Here is a 16754-nt window from a genome sequence, read left to right as displayed (position 1 = left end):
GGTACCCACAGGACAACTGCTCTATGGTTACAGCCTGAGGCAAGGAAGGCATCAAGTGCCTCAGCCGCTTCCTCATCCGTGGTCACGGTCTTCCCCACAGATCCAACAAAGGAAACAGATCCTTAGTGCTGCTTTGGCTGTTGGCAGCAGAGAAGGATTTTGCACTGGCCTTTACAGCAGCAGCCACATTCAGTCCGAGCTGACCTTTGGCCCTGCTCAGTTTCTCCCTGCACAGCCTCACACCATCTTTGTAGGCCTCCTGAGTCGCCTGTCCTGTCATCCCAAGGTCACCAACTCTCCTTTTCTCCATCACTCCATCACTCTGTTCAGCCAGACCTGGCTGCTTCTGCGGCAGCTCCCCTGAAGGCACAAAGAGAAGTGCTTGCTGCAGAGCCTTCAAGTGTTGTTTTTGAAGCACATCCAACCTTCATGGAGTCCTTTGTTCTTCAGGAGGGACTCTGCCAGCCAGTCCCAAGAGACTCTGTCAGACAGGCTGCTAAAGAGGGCAAGGCCCGTCCACTGGAGGTCCAGCTCTGCCACTCCCAAATTCCCTAGGAAGTGAAAACATCATCCCTGTGTGACTGTGGTACCCAAGACGGCCTCCAGGCTCCAGCTGACACACAGCTCCCTCTTTGCTCACAGCCAACAGGACCAGAGGAGCCATTGCAGGGCCGCCAGGAAATGAGACCCCCTGGCCACAAGGCAGCCACAAACCACAGCACCCCAGTGCCACGCCGTGAGCTCACTGCTGACACCCCACCTCTGCTGGGCTGGGCTCAGCTCTGCTGCCAGCCCTGCCAGCATAAAGCCGGCCCAGCGCCTCTCTCCCTCACAGACGCCTCCTGACGCCTTCTCCTGCGCTCTGCTCCCTCCACCAGGTCAGCCTCCAGCCCCTCAGCCTCCTGCTCCTGCCCCTACGAGCCCCCCTCTCTCACAGCCCCGAGCCCCTGCGCTCCCTCCACACCCTCTCTCTCTTCCAGGGCCCCTCCACCCCGCACCCATGGCCTGCTACGACCGCTGCCGCCCCTGCGGACCCACCCCGCTGGCCAACAGCTGCAACGAGCCCTGCGTCAGGCAGTGCCAGGACTCCCGCGTCTTCATCCAGCCTTCCCCCGTGCTGGTCACCCTGCCAGGACCCATCCTCACCTCCTTCCCCCAGAGCACCGCCGTCGGATCCTCCTCAGGGGCTGCCCTGGGCACCGAGCTCAACGCCCAGGGACAGCCCATCTCCTCCGGCGCCTTCGGCTACGGCTACGGCTACGGCTTGGCTGGCCTGGGCTATGGCTGCGGCGCCGCAAGAGGCGGCTACCTCTGCTGAGGGCCCTGCACACCCCCCCTGACACCACACACAGCCTGCAACAGCTCCTGCAGCACGAGCCCCTGGCCTCATGCTCGCCCTGCTTGCCCCTCACACCGCCTCCCTTCCTGGCCCTTGCTGCTCCTGCCTCTGCCCTCTGCTTTGCCCTCAATAAACTTCTCCTGCAGACCTGACCCGGATGCCTCCTCTGAATTTCTTCTCCCAAGCCTCTGACAGCCTCACAGGGGACAGTGTCTGGGCTCAAGAGCCCATGGGGGTGGGTGGGAAAGGGCCACAAGAGCTCTCATAGGAAGGAGTGACCATTATCACTGCTAGACACTCAGTCTAGCACCTGGACTCTTCCCAAATGGGCCACAAGTCCACCACTTGCTCGCAGCCTTCAAGCACTCTCCTGCACTCCCTTCCAATGAGTTCAGCCTGCTCCAGGGACACTGGGCTGAATCTCTTCCCACAAGCCAGGCTGGACAAACACAACTCTCTGCTTGGCCTCATCTTCTTGGCCTCCTCTCGATCCACTCCAACACCTCCATGTCCTTCCTGGCCTGGGGGCCCCACAGCTCAATCCCACAGTACAGCTGAGGTCTCAGTACAGTTGAGTAACCATGGAGCATCACCTCCCTTGACCTGCTGCTCATGCAGCATCTCGTCCCTCCAGCCTGTCAGCCACACCACACAGCTTGCTGTCATCCACAGACTTGCTGAGGGTGCCTGGATCCCATGTCACCAACAAAGACCTTAATTAATCCTGCTCCCAAGCTGCCCCTCTGAGGGACACCACTCGTTACCGGCCTCCACTTGTACATCAAACCTTGGACCACAACTCTTTGAGTGGCCATCCAGACTATTCCTTATCCACCAACCTCTCCACCCAGCAAGTCCAGCAAGAGACTTGGCTGTTGTGCAGGACACTGACAAACGCTTTGCACACGTCCAGGTAGCCGACATCAGGTGCTCTGCCCTTACCCACCAGCACTCCAACCCTCTTGCAGAAGGCACACTGAGACCTTCTTGAAGCCATGCTGGTTGTCACTGAGCACCTCTCTGTCCTCTGCCCATCCTGCCACAGTCTCCAGGAAGATCTTCTCCCTGGTGTTGCTGGGCACAGGGGTGACGCTGTCAGGCCTGCAGTCAAGCTCAGTCTTCCTCTTTAGCCTCCCCACATGGCCACCACCTGCTGCCACCTGGCTGCTGGCCACTCTTTCACATTACCCAGGGGATGGAGGAGGATGGCCAACAGTGGGCCCCATGGATACGAGTTCTGGGCTCCACCACTTGAGACTTCCCCAGCCAGATTTTGGGGCACTCATCAGAAGCCTCAGGGCCCAGAGCTTAAGCACTCTGCAGTCCACCTCAGTGGCCACTTACACAGCATGCTCCTGGCCAGCTTCTGTAGGAGCATGCACTGCAGCAAGGGTCACAGCTTTACAGAGTGCAACATCAGCCACAACTCTCTGCCCATCCACAGAGCCACTCAGTTCAACGCAGAACACGTGGAGGATGGCCAAGGACAGCTTCCCTTCTAGAATCCAGGCTGACAACTGCCCATCCCCTTCTGGGATTTCAGGAGCCTGGCAGAGCTTGCCAGGAGGATTTTCTGGAGAACCTGCCCTAGAGACAACGTCAGCCTCGCCAGGGTCTGACCTCTCAGATCTTCCTACTGAAGCCTCAAACACAGGAGGGCTCTGAGATGTCTCAAACTCCTCAGGAACAGCTCCAAGGCACCATGGCCATCCCAAGCTCAGGCACAGTGTCCTCCCAAGGTCAGCAGTCAGCTCCCTCAGCATTCCTGCCCACACCCAGTCCCACACCACTCCTTCCCACCTCCCTTCATCCTCCTCAGCATCCAGCACTGCTTGCCAGACAAACAGCCTGGAAATGCTCACCTGGGCTCATGGCCATTGCCCCAACCCTTGGCAGGATGCCTCCAGCACCAGGCCCTGGGCTCTGCAGCCACATGCTGCACGCTGCCCACCAGGGAGAAACACCAGAGCAGCACACAGGCTCAGCTACACCTGAGCCTGGCTAAGTCTCAGTTTCCCTGTTGAGCCAGGCTGCTCTTCTTCAGAGCCTGCTTCCCTTTAGGAACATGGGGACAGTCTGCTCTTGAATCTCCAGCACTTCCAACGTAAAGGTTGCTCGCCCTTCTGGGCACTTTTGACCCTCATGTCTGACTCCAAAGGGACTCTTGTACACCAGGCTCCTCACAAGGCCATCATCTGTGTTCTGAAAGTGCAGGGTGGCAGAGCTGCTGACCTCACAGCTTACTCCTCTCAGAACAGAAGGCTCCACCATTGAGGAACTGCTGTGCCCAAGACGGCCTCCAGGCTCCAGCTGACACACAGCTCCCTCTTTGCTCACAGCCAACAGGGCCAGAGGAGCCATTGCAGGGCCGCCAGGAAATGAGACCCCCTGGCCACAAGGCAGCCACAAACCACAGCACCCCAGTGCCACGCCGTGAGCTCACTGCTGACACCCCACCTCTGCTGGGCTGGGCTCAGCTCTGCTGCCAGCCCTGCCAGCATAAAGCCGGCCCAGCGCCTCTCTCCCTCACAGACGCCTCCTGACGCCTTCTCCTGCGCTCTGCTCCCTCCACCAGGTCAGCCTCCAGCCCCTCAGCCTCCTGCTCCTGCCCCTACGAGCCCCCCTCTCTCACAGCCCCGAGCCCCTGCGCTCCCTCCACACCCTCTCTCTCTTCCAGGGCCCCTCCACCCCGCACCCATGGCCTGCTACGACCGCTGCCGCCCCTGCGGACCCACCCCGCTGGCCAACAGCTGCAACGAGCCCTGCGTCAGGCAGTGCCAGGACTCCCGCGTCTTCATCCAGCCTTCCCCCGTGCTGGTCACCCTGCCAGGACCCATCCTCACCTCCTTCCCCCAGAGCACCGCCGTCGGATCCTCCTCAGGGGCTGCCCTGGGCACCGAGCTCAACGCCCAGGGACAGCCCATCTCCTCCGGCGCCTTCGGCTACGGCTACGGCTACGGCTTGGCTGGCCTGGGCTATGGCTGCGGCGCCGCAAGAGGCGGCTACCTCTGCTGAGGGCCCTGCACACCCCCCCTGACACCACACACAGCCTGCAACAGCTCCTGCAGCACGAGCCCCTGGCCTCATGCTCGCCCTGCTTGCCCCTCACACCGCCTCCCTTCCTGGCCCTTGCTGCTCCTGCCTCTGCCCTCTGCTTTGCCCTCAATAAACTTCTCCTGCAGACCTGACCCGGATGCCTCCTCTGAATTTCTTCTCCCAAGCTCCCCTCACAGGGGACAGTGTCTGGGCTCAAGAGCCCATGGGGGTGGGTGGGAAAGGGCCACAAGGTCTCTCCTAGACAATATGTCCTGCACAACTACACAGTGCTAGCAGCCCCAAAGGGGCTTCCATGATGCCCTATCCCTTGCCCACAGAGCAGCTCACCCATGCCCAGCAGCTTCTTTCTACACAGGCATCTGACACAAGCTGCCAGGGCAGCAGACACTGGAATCACAAAGTCACTTTGGTTGGAAAAGTTCCTTTTTCTTCTCGAGGCCAACCATCAAGCCAAGACTAACAAGCCCAGCACTAAGCCATGGCCCCAGACTCCACAAAGGTCAGAAAGGTTCTGCTTGAACCTCTTCCTATTGGCCTCAGCTCACCAATCCAGTCTGCCCATGTCCCTCTGTAGAGCCTCCCTACCATCAGCATGTCCACACTCTGCCCACATGGTGTCATCTGCGCACTGAAGGAGGGTGCCTTGATCCTCTTCTCCTGAACAGCAAGAAAAGAGGTTAATGACAGCAGGGCCCAGCACTCAGCCCTGCACAACACCTCTTGAGTCTGGCCACCAACTGCATTGAGCTCCACTCTCCACCACTCACTCACCCCAGCCACACAGCCATTTCTTTACCCCGCTCAGAGTACTTCTGCCCAATCCAGGAGCAGCAGCCACGTCCTCCAGGAGAGTCCTGTGGACACAGTGGCTAAGAGTTGACTAAAGCCTAGGTAGAGGACATCCAAAGCTTCTCCCTCATCCACGACCTGGGCCACCCTGTCACACAAGGAGATCAGGTCAGGCAGGCAGCACTTGGCTTTCAGAGAGCCTTGCTGAGCGAGCCGGATTGGCAGTTGTGCAGTGTGTGCTGAGTGACGGCACTCAAGATGATCTGCTGCATGACCTTCCACGGATCCAGGGTCAGACCAACAGCCCTGTAGCTCCCCAGATGCTCAGCCCAGCCCTTCTTCCACGTGGGCACCACATTTATTCACCTCCGTCAGCTGGGACCTGCTCAGTCACTGTGAAGTGCTGAGAAATGATGGAGAGTGGCTTGGAGAGAACTGCTGCCAGCTCTCTCAGGAGTCCCCTGGGGGGCACTCCAGGAGGTCCTACAGACTTGTGTGTGTCTGACTGTGTCAGGAGGGTACTGAGCATTTCCTCTTCAACTCTGGGGGATTCATTCTGCTCCCATCCCTGTCTTCCAGCTCCAGGAGCTGGGTACCCACAGGACAACTGCTCTATGGTTACAGCCTGAGGCAAGGAAGGCATCAAGTGCCTCAGCCGCTTCCTCATCCGTGGTCACGGTCTTCCCCACAGATCCAACAAAGGAAACAGATCCTTAGTGCTGCTTTGGCTGTTGGCAGCAGAGAAGGATTTTGCACTGGCCTTTACAGCAGCAGCCACATTCAGTCCGAGCTGACCTTTGGCCCTGCTCAGTTTCTCCCTGCACAGCCTCACACCATCTTTGTAGGCCTCCTGAGTCGCCTGTCCTGTCATCCCAAGGTCACCAACTCTCCTTTTCTCCATCACTCCATCACTCTGTTCAGCCAGACCTGGCTGCTTCTGCAGCAGCTCCCCTGAAGGCACAAAGAGAAGTGCTTGCTGCAGAGCCTTCAAGTGTTGCTTTTGAAGCACATCCAACCTTCATGGAGTCCTTTGTTCTTCAGGAGGGACTCTGCCAGCCAGTCCCAAGAGACTCTGTCAGACAGGCTGCTAAAGAGGGCAAGGCCTGTCCACTGGAGGTCCAGCTCTGCCACTCCCAGATTCCCTAGGAAGTGAAAACACCATCCCTGTGTGACTGTGGTACCCAAGACGGCCTCCAGGCTCCAGCTGACACACAGCTCCCCCTTGCTCACAGCCAACAGGGCCAGAGGAGCCATTGCAGGGCCGCCAGGAAATGAGACCCCCTGGCCACAAGGCAGCCACAAACCACAGCACCCCAGTGCCATGCCGTGAGCTCACTGCTGACACCCCACCTCTGCTGGGCTGGGCTCAGCTCTGCTGCCAGCCCTGCCAGCATAAAGCCGGCCCAGCGCCTCTCTCCCTCACAGACGCCTCCTGACGCCTTCTCCTGCGCTCTGCTCCCTCCACCAGGTCAGCCTCCAGCCCCTCAGCCTCCTGCTCCTGCCCCTACGAGCCCCCCTCTCTCACAGCCCCGAGCCCCTGCGCTCCCTCCACACCCTCTCTCTCTTCCAGGGCCCCTCCACCCCGCACCCATGGCCTGCTACGACCGCTGCCGCCCCTGCGGACCCACCCCGCTGGCCAACAGCTGCAACGAGCCCTGCGTCAGGCAGTGCCAGGACTCCCGCGTCTTCATCCAGCCTTCCCCCGTGCTGGTCACCCTGCCAGGACCCATCCTCACCTCCTTCCCCCAGAGCACCGCCGTCGGATCCTCCTCAGGGGCTGCCCTGGGCACCGAGCTCAACGCCCAGGGACAGCCCATCTCCTCCGGCGCCTTCGGCTACGGCTACGGCTACGGCTTGGCTGGCCTGGGCTATGGCTGCGGCGCCGCAAGAGGCGGCTACCTCTGCTGAGGGCCCTGCACACCCCCCCTGACACCACACACAGCCTGCAACAGCTCCTGCAGCACGAGCCCCTGGCCTCATGCTCGCCCTGCTTGCCCCTCACACCGCCTCCCTTCCTGGCCCTTGCTGCTCCTGCCTCTGCCCTCTGCTTTGCCCTCAATAAACTTCTCCTGCAGACCTGACCCGGATGCCTCCTCTGAATTTCTTCTCCCAAGCTCTGATAGCCTCACAGGGGACAGTGTCTGGGCTCAAGAGCCCATGGGGGTGGGTAGGAAAGGGCCACATGATCTCTCTCATATACTAGAGCCCCAGCAACAACAACAGAGAGTAGCAGAGGGAGGCTTCCTCAGCATAACTGTAACCACTCCCATGGTCAAAGCCAGGCTTGGACACACCAAGGCCCTTCTGCCAGCACCTCTCTCAGAAGCTCCCCATGGCACCACACTCCTCACCAACTCCTCCCCAGCACCACTCCCTGCCCATTACACCAAACAGAATCTTTAGCAGACTTCCTGCCTCTGCAGATCTCCTACAGGCTCAAGTGCTCAGTCAGGCCCAGCTCAAGAAGGCCATCCTTGACCATCTCCAGTTAGGTTTTCAGTATCTCCAGGATGGATTCCCCAACCCCTCCCTATACAGCTGGTGCCACCCTCACACTGGAAAGCTGTTGCCTTGTCTGCCAAGGCAATGGCATCTCATGACAGCTTTCTGCATGCCTGTCCATGTGCACTCATGGGCACAGTCTGGCTGCTCTCTTGCCATGCCCTCCCATCAGGCACTTTAGACACATTGATGGCATCTGCCCTGCGTGGCCTTTCCTCCTGCCTGAAAAGCCTCCCAGCTCTCTTAGCTTCCCCTCACAGGAAGGACTCTCCAGTCCCTTCAGTGCCTTGTGGCCCTGCACTGACTCCCTCTGCTGAGTCTGTGGCCTCCTGCCACGGGGGAGTGCTCAGCTGCACACAGGACTCCACACAGCTCTGCTGGTGCAGATCCAGTGGGCCACACTGCTCTGGCAGGGCCACCCAACATTGTCTTCTGGTTCTGGCTGCAAGTGCACTGAGGTGGCACCTCTGGGACAATCTTGTCCTGCTGATGGGGATGGGAGAGACTCCCCAATTGTTCCTGCAACTGCTGCTGCCTGGATCCTGGCCCTCCAAGATCTCAGAATCACCTGACGTGAATGGTGGCCACAACAGAAATGCACTGACCACAGGCCATCACCTTCTGGTACTCCAAACACCAGTCCCAAGGGAGCGGTTCCTTTCCCTCACCATTGATTCCAGCAGACCTAAAGCACTGACTTGGCTTGGGACTCCATTTGCATCCAGTCCCACCAGGTCTCCTGAGAAGTTCAGAAGCAGGAGGCTCCATTCTGAACCTCAAGGGCAGGCTCTCCCTTAACCTTTGTATCCCTTCCATTAGGCATCACCCCTTGGCCAAGTTGGGGACTAGGAGTGTCTCTAGCAGCACCTGAGCACCATCAGGAGTTTCGAGAGCAAGGAGGTGCCCTTGGAACCTCATGACTCAGCAGGAGGCTCTGCAGTAGCTTTTGTGTCTCTGCTCTCTGTGGGAATCATCCTAAATCATCTCCAGCTCCATGTCCCTTGTTGTGTTCCTTCCATGTAGTCAGGAACAGGAGACCCTTCCATGACCTCACTTCAGGGGCACCTTGCCAATGTCACATTCATACCTCTTGTGGCTAACCCCTTTGGCAGGGCTACTCTAAGTAGCTGGAAACGCTCCTGTGGCATATGGGAGTCTCACCAGTGCTGCAGAGAGAATAAGATCACCTCCCACAGCCTGCTGGCAGCTCTCCTCAACTGGACTTTGGGCCACTCATCACAAACCTCCAGGCCCAGACCTTCAACTGCTTTCCAGTCACCTCACTGGACCCTGACACACCCCCCACATGAGGGACTGTCCAGGGGCATGCAATGGAGGCAGCATCAAAGGCTTGATTGTAACTCAAGGTCAACATCAACCTTGGTTTCTCCTCTTCCAAACAATGAGTCACTCCAATGCAGCAGACACAATGGTTGCTCAAACCTGATTTCTTCTTCTTTGTAAGTTCCTACCAGGCACTCCCCATCACCTTTTTGTCCTCCAGAGGCTGGCAGTGCTTGTCTGCATGAACAATTCCATCCTCTGTCCTGACAACAAGGTCAGGCTCACCATCCATTTGGCCCTGAAACCTCAAGACTCATCTTCAAAAGACAAGAGCTATGAGCACTCTTCAAGTCCTCAAGAATTGCCCCAAGGCACCATGGCCATCCCAAGCTCAGGCACAGTGTCCTCCCAAGGTCAGCAGTCAGCTCCCTCAGCATTCCTGCCCACACCCAGTCCCACACCACTCCTTCCCACCTCCCTTCATCCTCCTCAGCATCCAGCACTGCTTGCCTGGCAAACAGCCTGGAAATGCTCACCTGGGCTCGTGGCCATTGCCCCAACCCTTGGCAGGATGCCTCCAGCACCAGGGCCTGGGCTCTGCAGCCACATGCTGCACGCTGCCCACCAGGGAGAAACACCAGAGCTGCACACAGGCTCAGCTGCACCTGAGACTGCCTACGTCTCACTTTGTCCCTGCAGAACTTCACAACAGCCTTGGAGTCCTCCTGAGTTGCCTGCCCCATAATCCAAAGCAGATAAACTCTTTTTTTCTTGCCGAGGTCCAGATGAAGCTCTCTGTTCAGGCAGGTTGCTCTACTTCCCACCTGCTACTCTCATGGCAGATGCAGGCAGATGCTCTTGAGCCTCCACTAGTTCAGGGCTGTCTACAAAGGGACTCTGCCTTACAGGCTCATCTAAAGGTCAAAATCTATCCTCCCAAAATGCAGGGTGGCAGAGCTGCTGACTGCACAGCTTACTCCTCTCAGAACAGAAGGCTCCACCATTGAGGAACTGCTGTGCCCAGGATGGCCTCCAGGCTCCAGCTGACACACAGCTCCCTCTTTGCTCACAGCCAACAGGGCCAGAGGAGCCATTGCAGGGCCGCCAGGAAATGAGACCCCCTGGCCACAAGGCAGCCACAAACCACAGCACCCCAGTGCCACGCCGTGAGCTCACTGCTGACACCCCACCTCTGCTGGGCTGGGCTCAGCTCTGCTGCCAGCCCTGCCAGCATAAAGCCGGCCCAGCGCCTCTCTCCCTCACAGACGCCTCCTGACGCCTTCTCCTGCGCTCTGCTCCCTCCACCAGGTCAGCCTCCAGCCCCTCAGCCTCCTGCTCCTGCCCCTACGAGCCCCCCTCTCTCACAGCCCCGAGCCCCTGCGCTCCCTCCACACCCTCTCTCTCTTCCAGGGCCCCTCCACCCCGCACCCATGGCCTGCTACGACCGCTGCCGCCCCTGCGGACCCACCCCGCTGGCCAACAGCTGCAACGAGCCCTGCGTCAGGCAGTGCCAGGACTCCCGCGTCTTCATCCAGCCTTCCCCCGTGCTGGTCACCCTGCCAGGACCCATCCTCACCTCCTTCCCCCAGAGCACCGCCGTCGGATCCTCCTCAGGGGCTGCCCTGGGCACCGAGCTCAACGCCCAGGGACAGCCCATCTCCTCCGGCGCCTTCGGCTACGGCTACGGCTACGGCTACGGCTTGGCTGGCCTGGGCTATGGCTGCGGCGCCGCAAGAGGCGGCTACCTCTGCTGAGGGCCCTGCACACCCCCCCTGACACCACACACAGCCTGCAACAGCTCCTGCAGCACGAGCCCCTGGCCCCATGCTCGCCCTGCTTGCCCCTCACACCGCCTCCCTTCCTGGCCCTTGCTGCTCCTGCCTCTGCCCTCTGCTTTGCCCTCAATAAACTTCCCCTGCAGACCTGACCCGGATGCCTCCTCTGAATTTCTTCTCCCAAGCCTCTGACACCCAGTCCCACACCACTCCTTCCCACCGCCCTTCATCATCCAGCACTGTTTGCCTGACAAACAGCCTGGTAATGCTCACCTGGGCTCATGGGCACTGCCCAACCCTTGGCAGGAAGCCCCCAGCACCAGGGCCTGGGCTCTGCAGCCACATGCTGCATGCTGCCCACCAGGGAGAAACACCAGAGCTGCACACAGGCTCAGCTGCACCTGAGCCTGGCTAAGTCTCATTTTCTCTGTTGAGCCAGGCTGCTCTTCTTCAGAGCCTGCCTCCCTTTAGGAACATGGGGACAGTCTGCTCTTGAATCCCCAGGACTTCCAACGTAAAGGTTGCTCACCCTTCTGGGCACTTTTGACCCTCATGTCTGACTCCAAAGGGACTCTTGTACACCAGGCTTCTCAAAAGGCCAGGGGAGGTTTAGGCTGGATGTTAGGAAGAAGTTCTACATAGTGATTGCCCATTGGAATGTGCTGCCTGGGCAGGTGGTGGAGTCACCATCACTGGAGGTGTTCAGGAGGAGACTTGATAGGGTGCTTGGTGCCATGGTTTAGTTGATTAGGTGGTGTTGGGTGATAGGTTGGACACGATGATCTTGAAGGTCTCTTCCAACCTGGTCTATTCTATTCTATTCTATTCCATTCCATTCCATTCCATTCCATTCCATTCCATTCCATTCCATTCCATTCCAGTAGACTGCAAAGCAAAGCATTCAAGAAAGTGTCACCTCTTGTGTGGGGATGAGGCAAACAAAAATTTGAAGTCTGGGGGAACCTTGCCTTAGGGAAAAACCACTGCAAACTCAGTGGTTCCAAACAGTTCCTATCAATGGCAAAGTAATTACTATGCAGAAGCTTTTTTATAAGCCCTGTGGCTGTATTTTTTTTCCTTGCCAGGAATGGCTCAGCAGTAGTTCCAAGTGATGTGAATTAGTCCAAATGACAGAAGTCACAGCAGCCCTTTTATGCAGTCTGTGCTAGTGCTTCACTTTGCATGTTAAAGTACTGCTAAACTGAACCCCAGCCATAATGGCACTACATTATATAACTAAGCCAATATTCACAATTCAGAGACAGGCATAGGAAGTAGGGACTGGAATTCAGCCTGCCAGTTTCCAAAGCAGAGTTCAAAAGCTCCAGAGCTCCCAGCAATAATCAGAGTTGGGCAGAAAATAGCTTCAATTTTTAATTTTCCTTCATCACACAAAACTTGGAGTAACAAAAAGTCTAATTCATTAGTATGTTGAACAGAAATCCAAACAAACAGCTTCCTGAGCACAGACCAAGTGAAGGGTTCTTTTCCTTTGCTTTTAGGCTGTCAAGAAGAAAATACACTACCACCATCACCCTGCATCCCCTTCACTAGCAAACAGTCTGGCAGAAAGGCACCCACACAGGTGTGAAATCAGCGTTACCACATACATTATACAACACTCTGCATCCTCAAACACCAAGGAAATAACTCAGGAGGTAAGAGAGAGTCCACTATGTGGTGCAAGTGTAGTAGCAGGGTTCAGGCAGTGACCAAGACCTCTCTCTCATCTTCTTTGCACCCTTGCCTTCCCCTTTTGCTGGATAAGATCATAAATCTTCCAGCTGCCTCCTAGCTTGTTGGCTTTTCTTTTGCAAAGTGCTGAAGGAAGTGCTAAAAGCTGTTTGGCTCTGGCTCTGTTTGGAAAATGTGCAGCAGAGTTTGAAAAAGAAGGAAAAATAGAGAAACTAAACAATTCTAAATGTATATAATCTATAAATACATGTGTTCAACAAGAAGGTCAAATGGGTAATATAAGGCACAGCAGATGAATGCTGGCATCAGTCACGAGGTCTTGGGTGACAGGTTGGACTCGATGATCTTTGAGGTCTCTTCCAACCTTGGTGATACTGTGATCAGGAGTGTGTAGGACTGTGTGTAGGACTGACAGAGCTTGTGCTCTGAAGGTTTATCACTGCTCTGCATGACAAACAGGTTTCATATAAAATCAGCACATCACCTAGGTGCAACTTACTCATTCCCATGCTTTACCCGTGGCACAAGCTTAGTGTCTGCTGTCTCCTCTATGTCTTCCACCCATCACACAGAGCATGTGCCAGAGCATGGCACACAGTTCACCACTTCATGGGAGGGTTGTGAGTGTGTTGGTAAGGAAGGCTCAGCTTTGCACAAATGAAAGGCTTTGTGCAAGATTCTGTCCATTTGTACTGCAAGATCAGTGACTGTTTTGCTCTGCTATCAGAAGTTCCAGAGAGAAGGATCAGCCTTTACCAGTCTGTCACAGAGAGAGTTTACCTATTCTCCTGGGGCAACTTGTACACAACTTTGCTGCTAGGCCCCACTACAAACTTAGAAAGCAAGCTCAAAAGACTGCACAACAGTTCTATTTTGGTTCACAGCAGTGTGTTTAGGCTGTTTCTAAACATAAAGCATTTCATTAGCTCTGCTACCCTCTGTTTAATTATTTAGATGATTATTATGGGGTTTTTTTTAGAGAGGAACCTCAAACTGGAATGGGGAAGAACACAACTAAGCAGGGGAGAAGTGTGATTCCAGGCAGAACATTATTCCCTATTTCAGCAGCCCCAAATAACAACTCTCCAAAGAGTATCAGGGATGTTCACATTCCAATGGCAGAACTAAGCTCTGTGATCTCTAGGAGGAGGGTGAAGGAGAACTCTAAAAGACAGAAATGCCTGAGATAAGAATGCAGAAGTCTGAGGCTGGATGCATGCCCACAAGCTCTCATGTGTAAACAAACAGTTAAATTTGTGTCAGGGAGCAGCATGTTCAGTTTTCTGAAGAAGACATGTTTCCCAGAAGGAATTACATAAATATTTATGAAAATGAAGCAGGAAATATTTTCCCAGGGTAGGACACTGTTCAGCTCTGCATCAGGTCAGCAGAAGCCGTGGTTTATTTTGTCAGCCTTCCCCTGGAACTGAATCATTGCCCTCTGGTTTGCAAAAAATCTGCTCTGACACAGGAAGAGGCTGCACTTAGATAAACACAATTACAAACCACACTGAGGATTTCACTTTCTATCACATCTCTGAATACACATGTGAATGCCTTACTCTTTTGGACAGCTTCTCCAAATGATGGCATGGAAGCCAACAGCAATAGGTATCCGTCTCAGGCCTCTCAGGAAAGCGTCAAAAGCGTCTGCAGCAGAACTGAAAGCTGAAGGCTCACAATCAAAGTGCTTGTAACACATTCAGGCTAAGCTGCTCTGCTCTTGCAAAGCAAAAAGCTAGAAATAGTTGCAAATGCAGAGTGGGAGTTACACACAACTGAGGTCTGCTGAACAATGGGATACAGGGTTGAGTACTGCACCTCACGATGTGTCCAGCAGCTCTCTGAACCTGTGGTCTGCAGCTCAAGCTCCTCAGATTCTGGTGCTGACCAGCCACTCTGCTCCCTGGACACCAGCTGTCTCCAAATCCCTCCTGCTTTGCAGCAGATAATTCCATCTGGAATCTGGGTCAGCTTTTGTGTTTAAGGGCTCAGAACTGAGGGCACAGGAGCAGGAAAGGAGGGGTACAGTAAGTCAAAAAGGGGTTTAAAGCTCTAAAGCTGACCTAAGGTTCTCCTAGAGCACCATCTCTGTGTCAGATGCTCAAACCCTTCCCTCAAGGTACCCTAACTCAACCAAGAGTCAGACTCACTAGCAGGAAGCCAGGGAGATCATAATTGACAGGAGAACATATATTTCTACACTGCTGGGGCTGATTAAGCCACTCAAATAGCCAACAAGAATTACTTAAGATCATGAGAGTCCTACAAGCTGTTTACAGAATGTAGAAACAAGGAGATTTTGGGGAATGTGGTTTGTTGGGGGGTTTTTGGTCAGTTATTTGCAGGCACGTCAAGGTCTAGCCATTATTTATATCTAACTCAGAGGAACAACAACTGTAAGGACTGTGTTTAGAGTCTCCAGTAATCACTGCATGGCGTCAAACCCCAAAATCACATTTCACAGTATCACCAAGGCTGGAAGAGACCTCAAAGACCATCAAGCCCAACCTGTCACCACAGACCTCATGACTAGACCATGGCACCAAGTGCCACATCCAATCCCCTCTTGAACACCTCCAGGGATGGTGACTCCACCACCTCCCTGGGCAGCACATTCCAATGGCTAACAACTCTCTCTGTGAAGAACTTTCTCCTCACCTCCAGCCTAAACTTCCCCTGGTGCAGCTTGAGACTGTGTCCCCTTGTTCTGGTGCTGGTTGTCTGAGAGAAGAGACAACCCCCTCCTGGCTACACCCCCCCTTCAGGTAGTTGTAGAGAGCAATGAGGTCTCCCCTGAGCCTCCTCTTCTCCAGGCTAAACAACCCCAGCTCCCTCAGTCTCTCCTCACAGGGCTGTGCTCAAAGTCTCTCCCCAGCCTCACTGCCCTTCTCTGGCCACGTTCCAGTGTCTCGATGTCCTTCTTAAACTGAGGGGCTCAGAACTGGACACAGACAGCTCTAGAACTACTTTCCTCCCTACACTTGGCAAACCACATTACTGCTTTTCCTCTGCTGCTTTGCCATTGTGATTAATGTACCCAGCACAATAGGATGAAACACTCCAAATCACCGTGACCTCTGATACCTGGAGAACTGAAACCATCTAGGCTCCAGAAGTGGACAATTCTTGTACTGCTTTTTTCTTCTTCTTTTTCTGATGGCTCCAGATTGATTCAGTACAGTAAAGTACTGAAGAGGAAAGTTCTCCTAAATAGTAAATTGGGGTTAGAAAGGATGCCAGTGGACGCTCAGCAGTTCTGGCTGAATCAGCCCATGGTTATAAGCAGGAAGTATTAACCTGGAGTCCAACCACAGGATCTGGGACTCTACAAAGTATTAAAATTGGCTGCATATCTGGGCCACATTTTGCTGAACACTCTTTCAGCATGTGGCCTGTACTCCTTACAGTCTGCTGACACTCAACTGCCAAAGTCTGAAGAGTAAGTAAGTGAGGGCAACATCGATTACCAATGAAGCACTTGGGAGTCCAAAGAGGTGAAGCTTACCTTATTAGTGCTTATCTCAAAGGAACAGAATCTCTCAGGATTGTCTTTTGTGTATTCTCAGGGTTTCCATGCAAACCATTCATGCCTCAGGAAATAGTTGTTGTGTGCCTTTTATGTCTGGACAACAGTACCTGGTTTGTTTTTCTCTCTTGCCTACAGCCATTTTCCTAAGCCTGATTCCATGAGAATTAACTGCACAACAGGCACTGCACCTTGCTAAATCTCCATCAGCAAGGAAGCTGCTTGAAGAGTTTTCAGTGAAATTGGTTTGCTAAATACCAATTTGCCCAAACCCAAGCTTTTTGTGCAAGTGTATCAGTTTTGATGGTTAAGGCAGGTTTCCTAGCTCCAGGACATGTTTTTTTGGTCCAACATTCTGAAAGACATAATTTATTAGCAAACAGCCTTATAATAAGGCAATACAACCTTAAGGCTCCAGTGCAAACACTGGTTTAATTTAGGTAGAGAAAGAATTTGAATCTGGATCTCTTACATGTTAAGTAAGTGCCTTCATTACCAGATTCTTGGATATAGTATCATAGAATCAGTCAGGGTTGGAAGGGACCACAAGGATCATCTAGTTCCAACCCCCCTGCCATGGGCAGGGACACCTCACACTAGATCAGGCTGGCCAGAGCCTCATCCAGCCTGGGCTTAAACATATATTAAACTTCATTTCTCAGTGTGTTTAGGGGGTTTGTGTCTGTCGTGGAGCAAAGGGGAAAAAAAAAAAGGAAGCAAAAAAACCATAGAAGCAGGGTCTTAAATTATTTTCCAGTGTGGAATTAGAATGCTTGTAAATTAC

The 16754-nt window shown here is 54.6% G+C and overlaps 4 protein-coding genes across 4 annotated transcripts; all 4 read left to right on the top strand.

The window, feature by feature from the left end:
- The first annotated feature begins 979 nt into the window (after positions 1–979).
- Positions 980–1376, top strand: LOC128897794 (feather beta keratin-like). Its single transcript, XM_054167324.1, has one exon. The coding sequence runs from the start codon at positions 1001–1003 to the stop codon at positions 1316–1318; it is 318 nt and encodes a 105-aa protein (XP_054023299.1). The 5' UTR covers positions 980–1000; the 3' UTR covers positions 1319–1376.
- A 2633-nt stretch (positions 1377–4009) lies between these two features.
- LOC128897793 (feather beta keratin-like) lies at positions 4010–4378 on the top strand. Its single transcript, XM_054167322.1, has one exon. It carries the CDS (start codon positions 4037–4039, stop codon positions 4352–4354), a length of 318 nt encoding a protein of 105 aa, XP_054023297.1. The 5' UTR covers positions 4010–4036; the 3' UTR covers positions 4355–4378.
- A 2376-nt stretch (positions 4379–6754) lies between these two features.
- LOC128897795 (feather beta keratin-like) lies at positions 6755–7117 on the top strand. Its single transcript, XM_054167327.1, has one exon. The coding sequence runs from the start codon at positions 6776–6778 to the stop codon at positions 7091–7093; it is 318 nt and encodes a 105-aa protein (XP_054023302.1). The 5' UTR covers positions 6755–6775; the 3' UTR covers positions 7094–7117.
- Positions 7118–10380: 3263 nt separating this feature from the next.
- Positions 10381–10771, top strand: LOC128897797 (feather beta keratin-like). Its single transcript, XM_054167331.1, has one exon. The coding sequence runs from the start codon at positions 10402–10404 to the stop codon at positions 10723–10725; it is 324 nt and encodes a 107-aa protein (XP_054023306.1). The 5' UTR covers positions 10381–10401; the 3' UTR covers positions 10726–10771.
- Positions 10772–16754: the final 5983 nt, after the last annotated feature.

The sequence above is a fragment of the Dryobates pubescens genome, chromosome 14 (assembly GCF_014839835.1).
Source record: "Dryobates pubescens isolate bDryPub1 chromosome 14, bDryPub1.pri, whole genome shotgun sequence".
Lineage (NCBI taxonomy): Eukaryota > Metazoa > Chordata > Aves > Piciformes > Picidae > Dryobates > Dryobates pubescens.
This window is presented reverse-complemented; position numbering and strand designations above follow the sequence as displayed.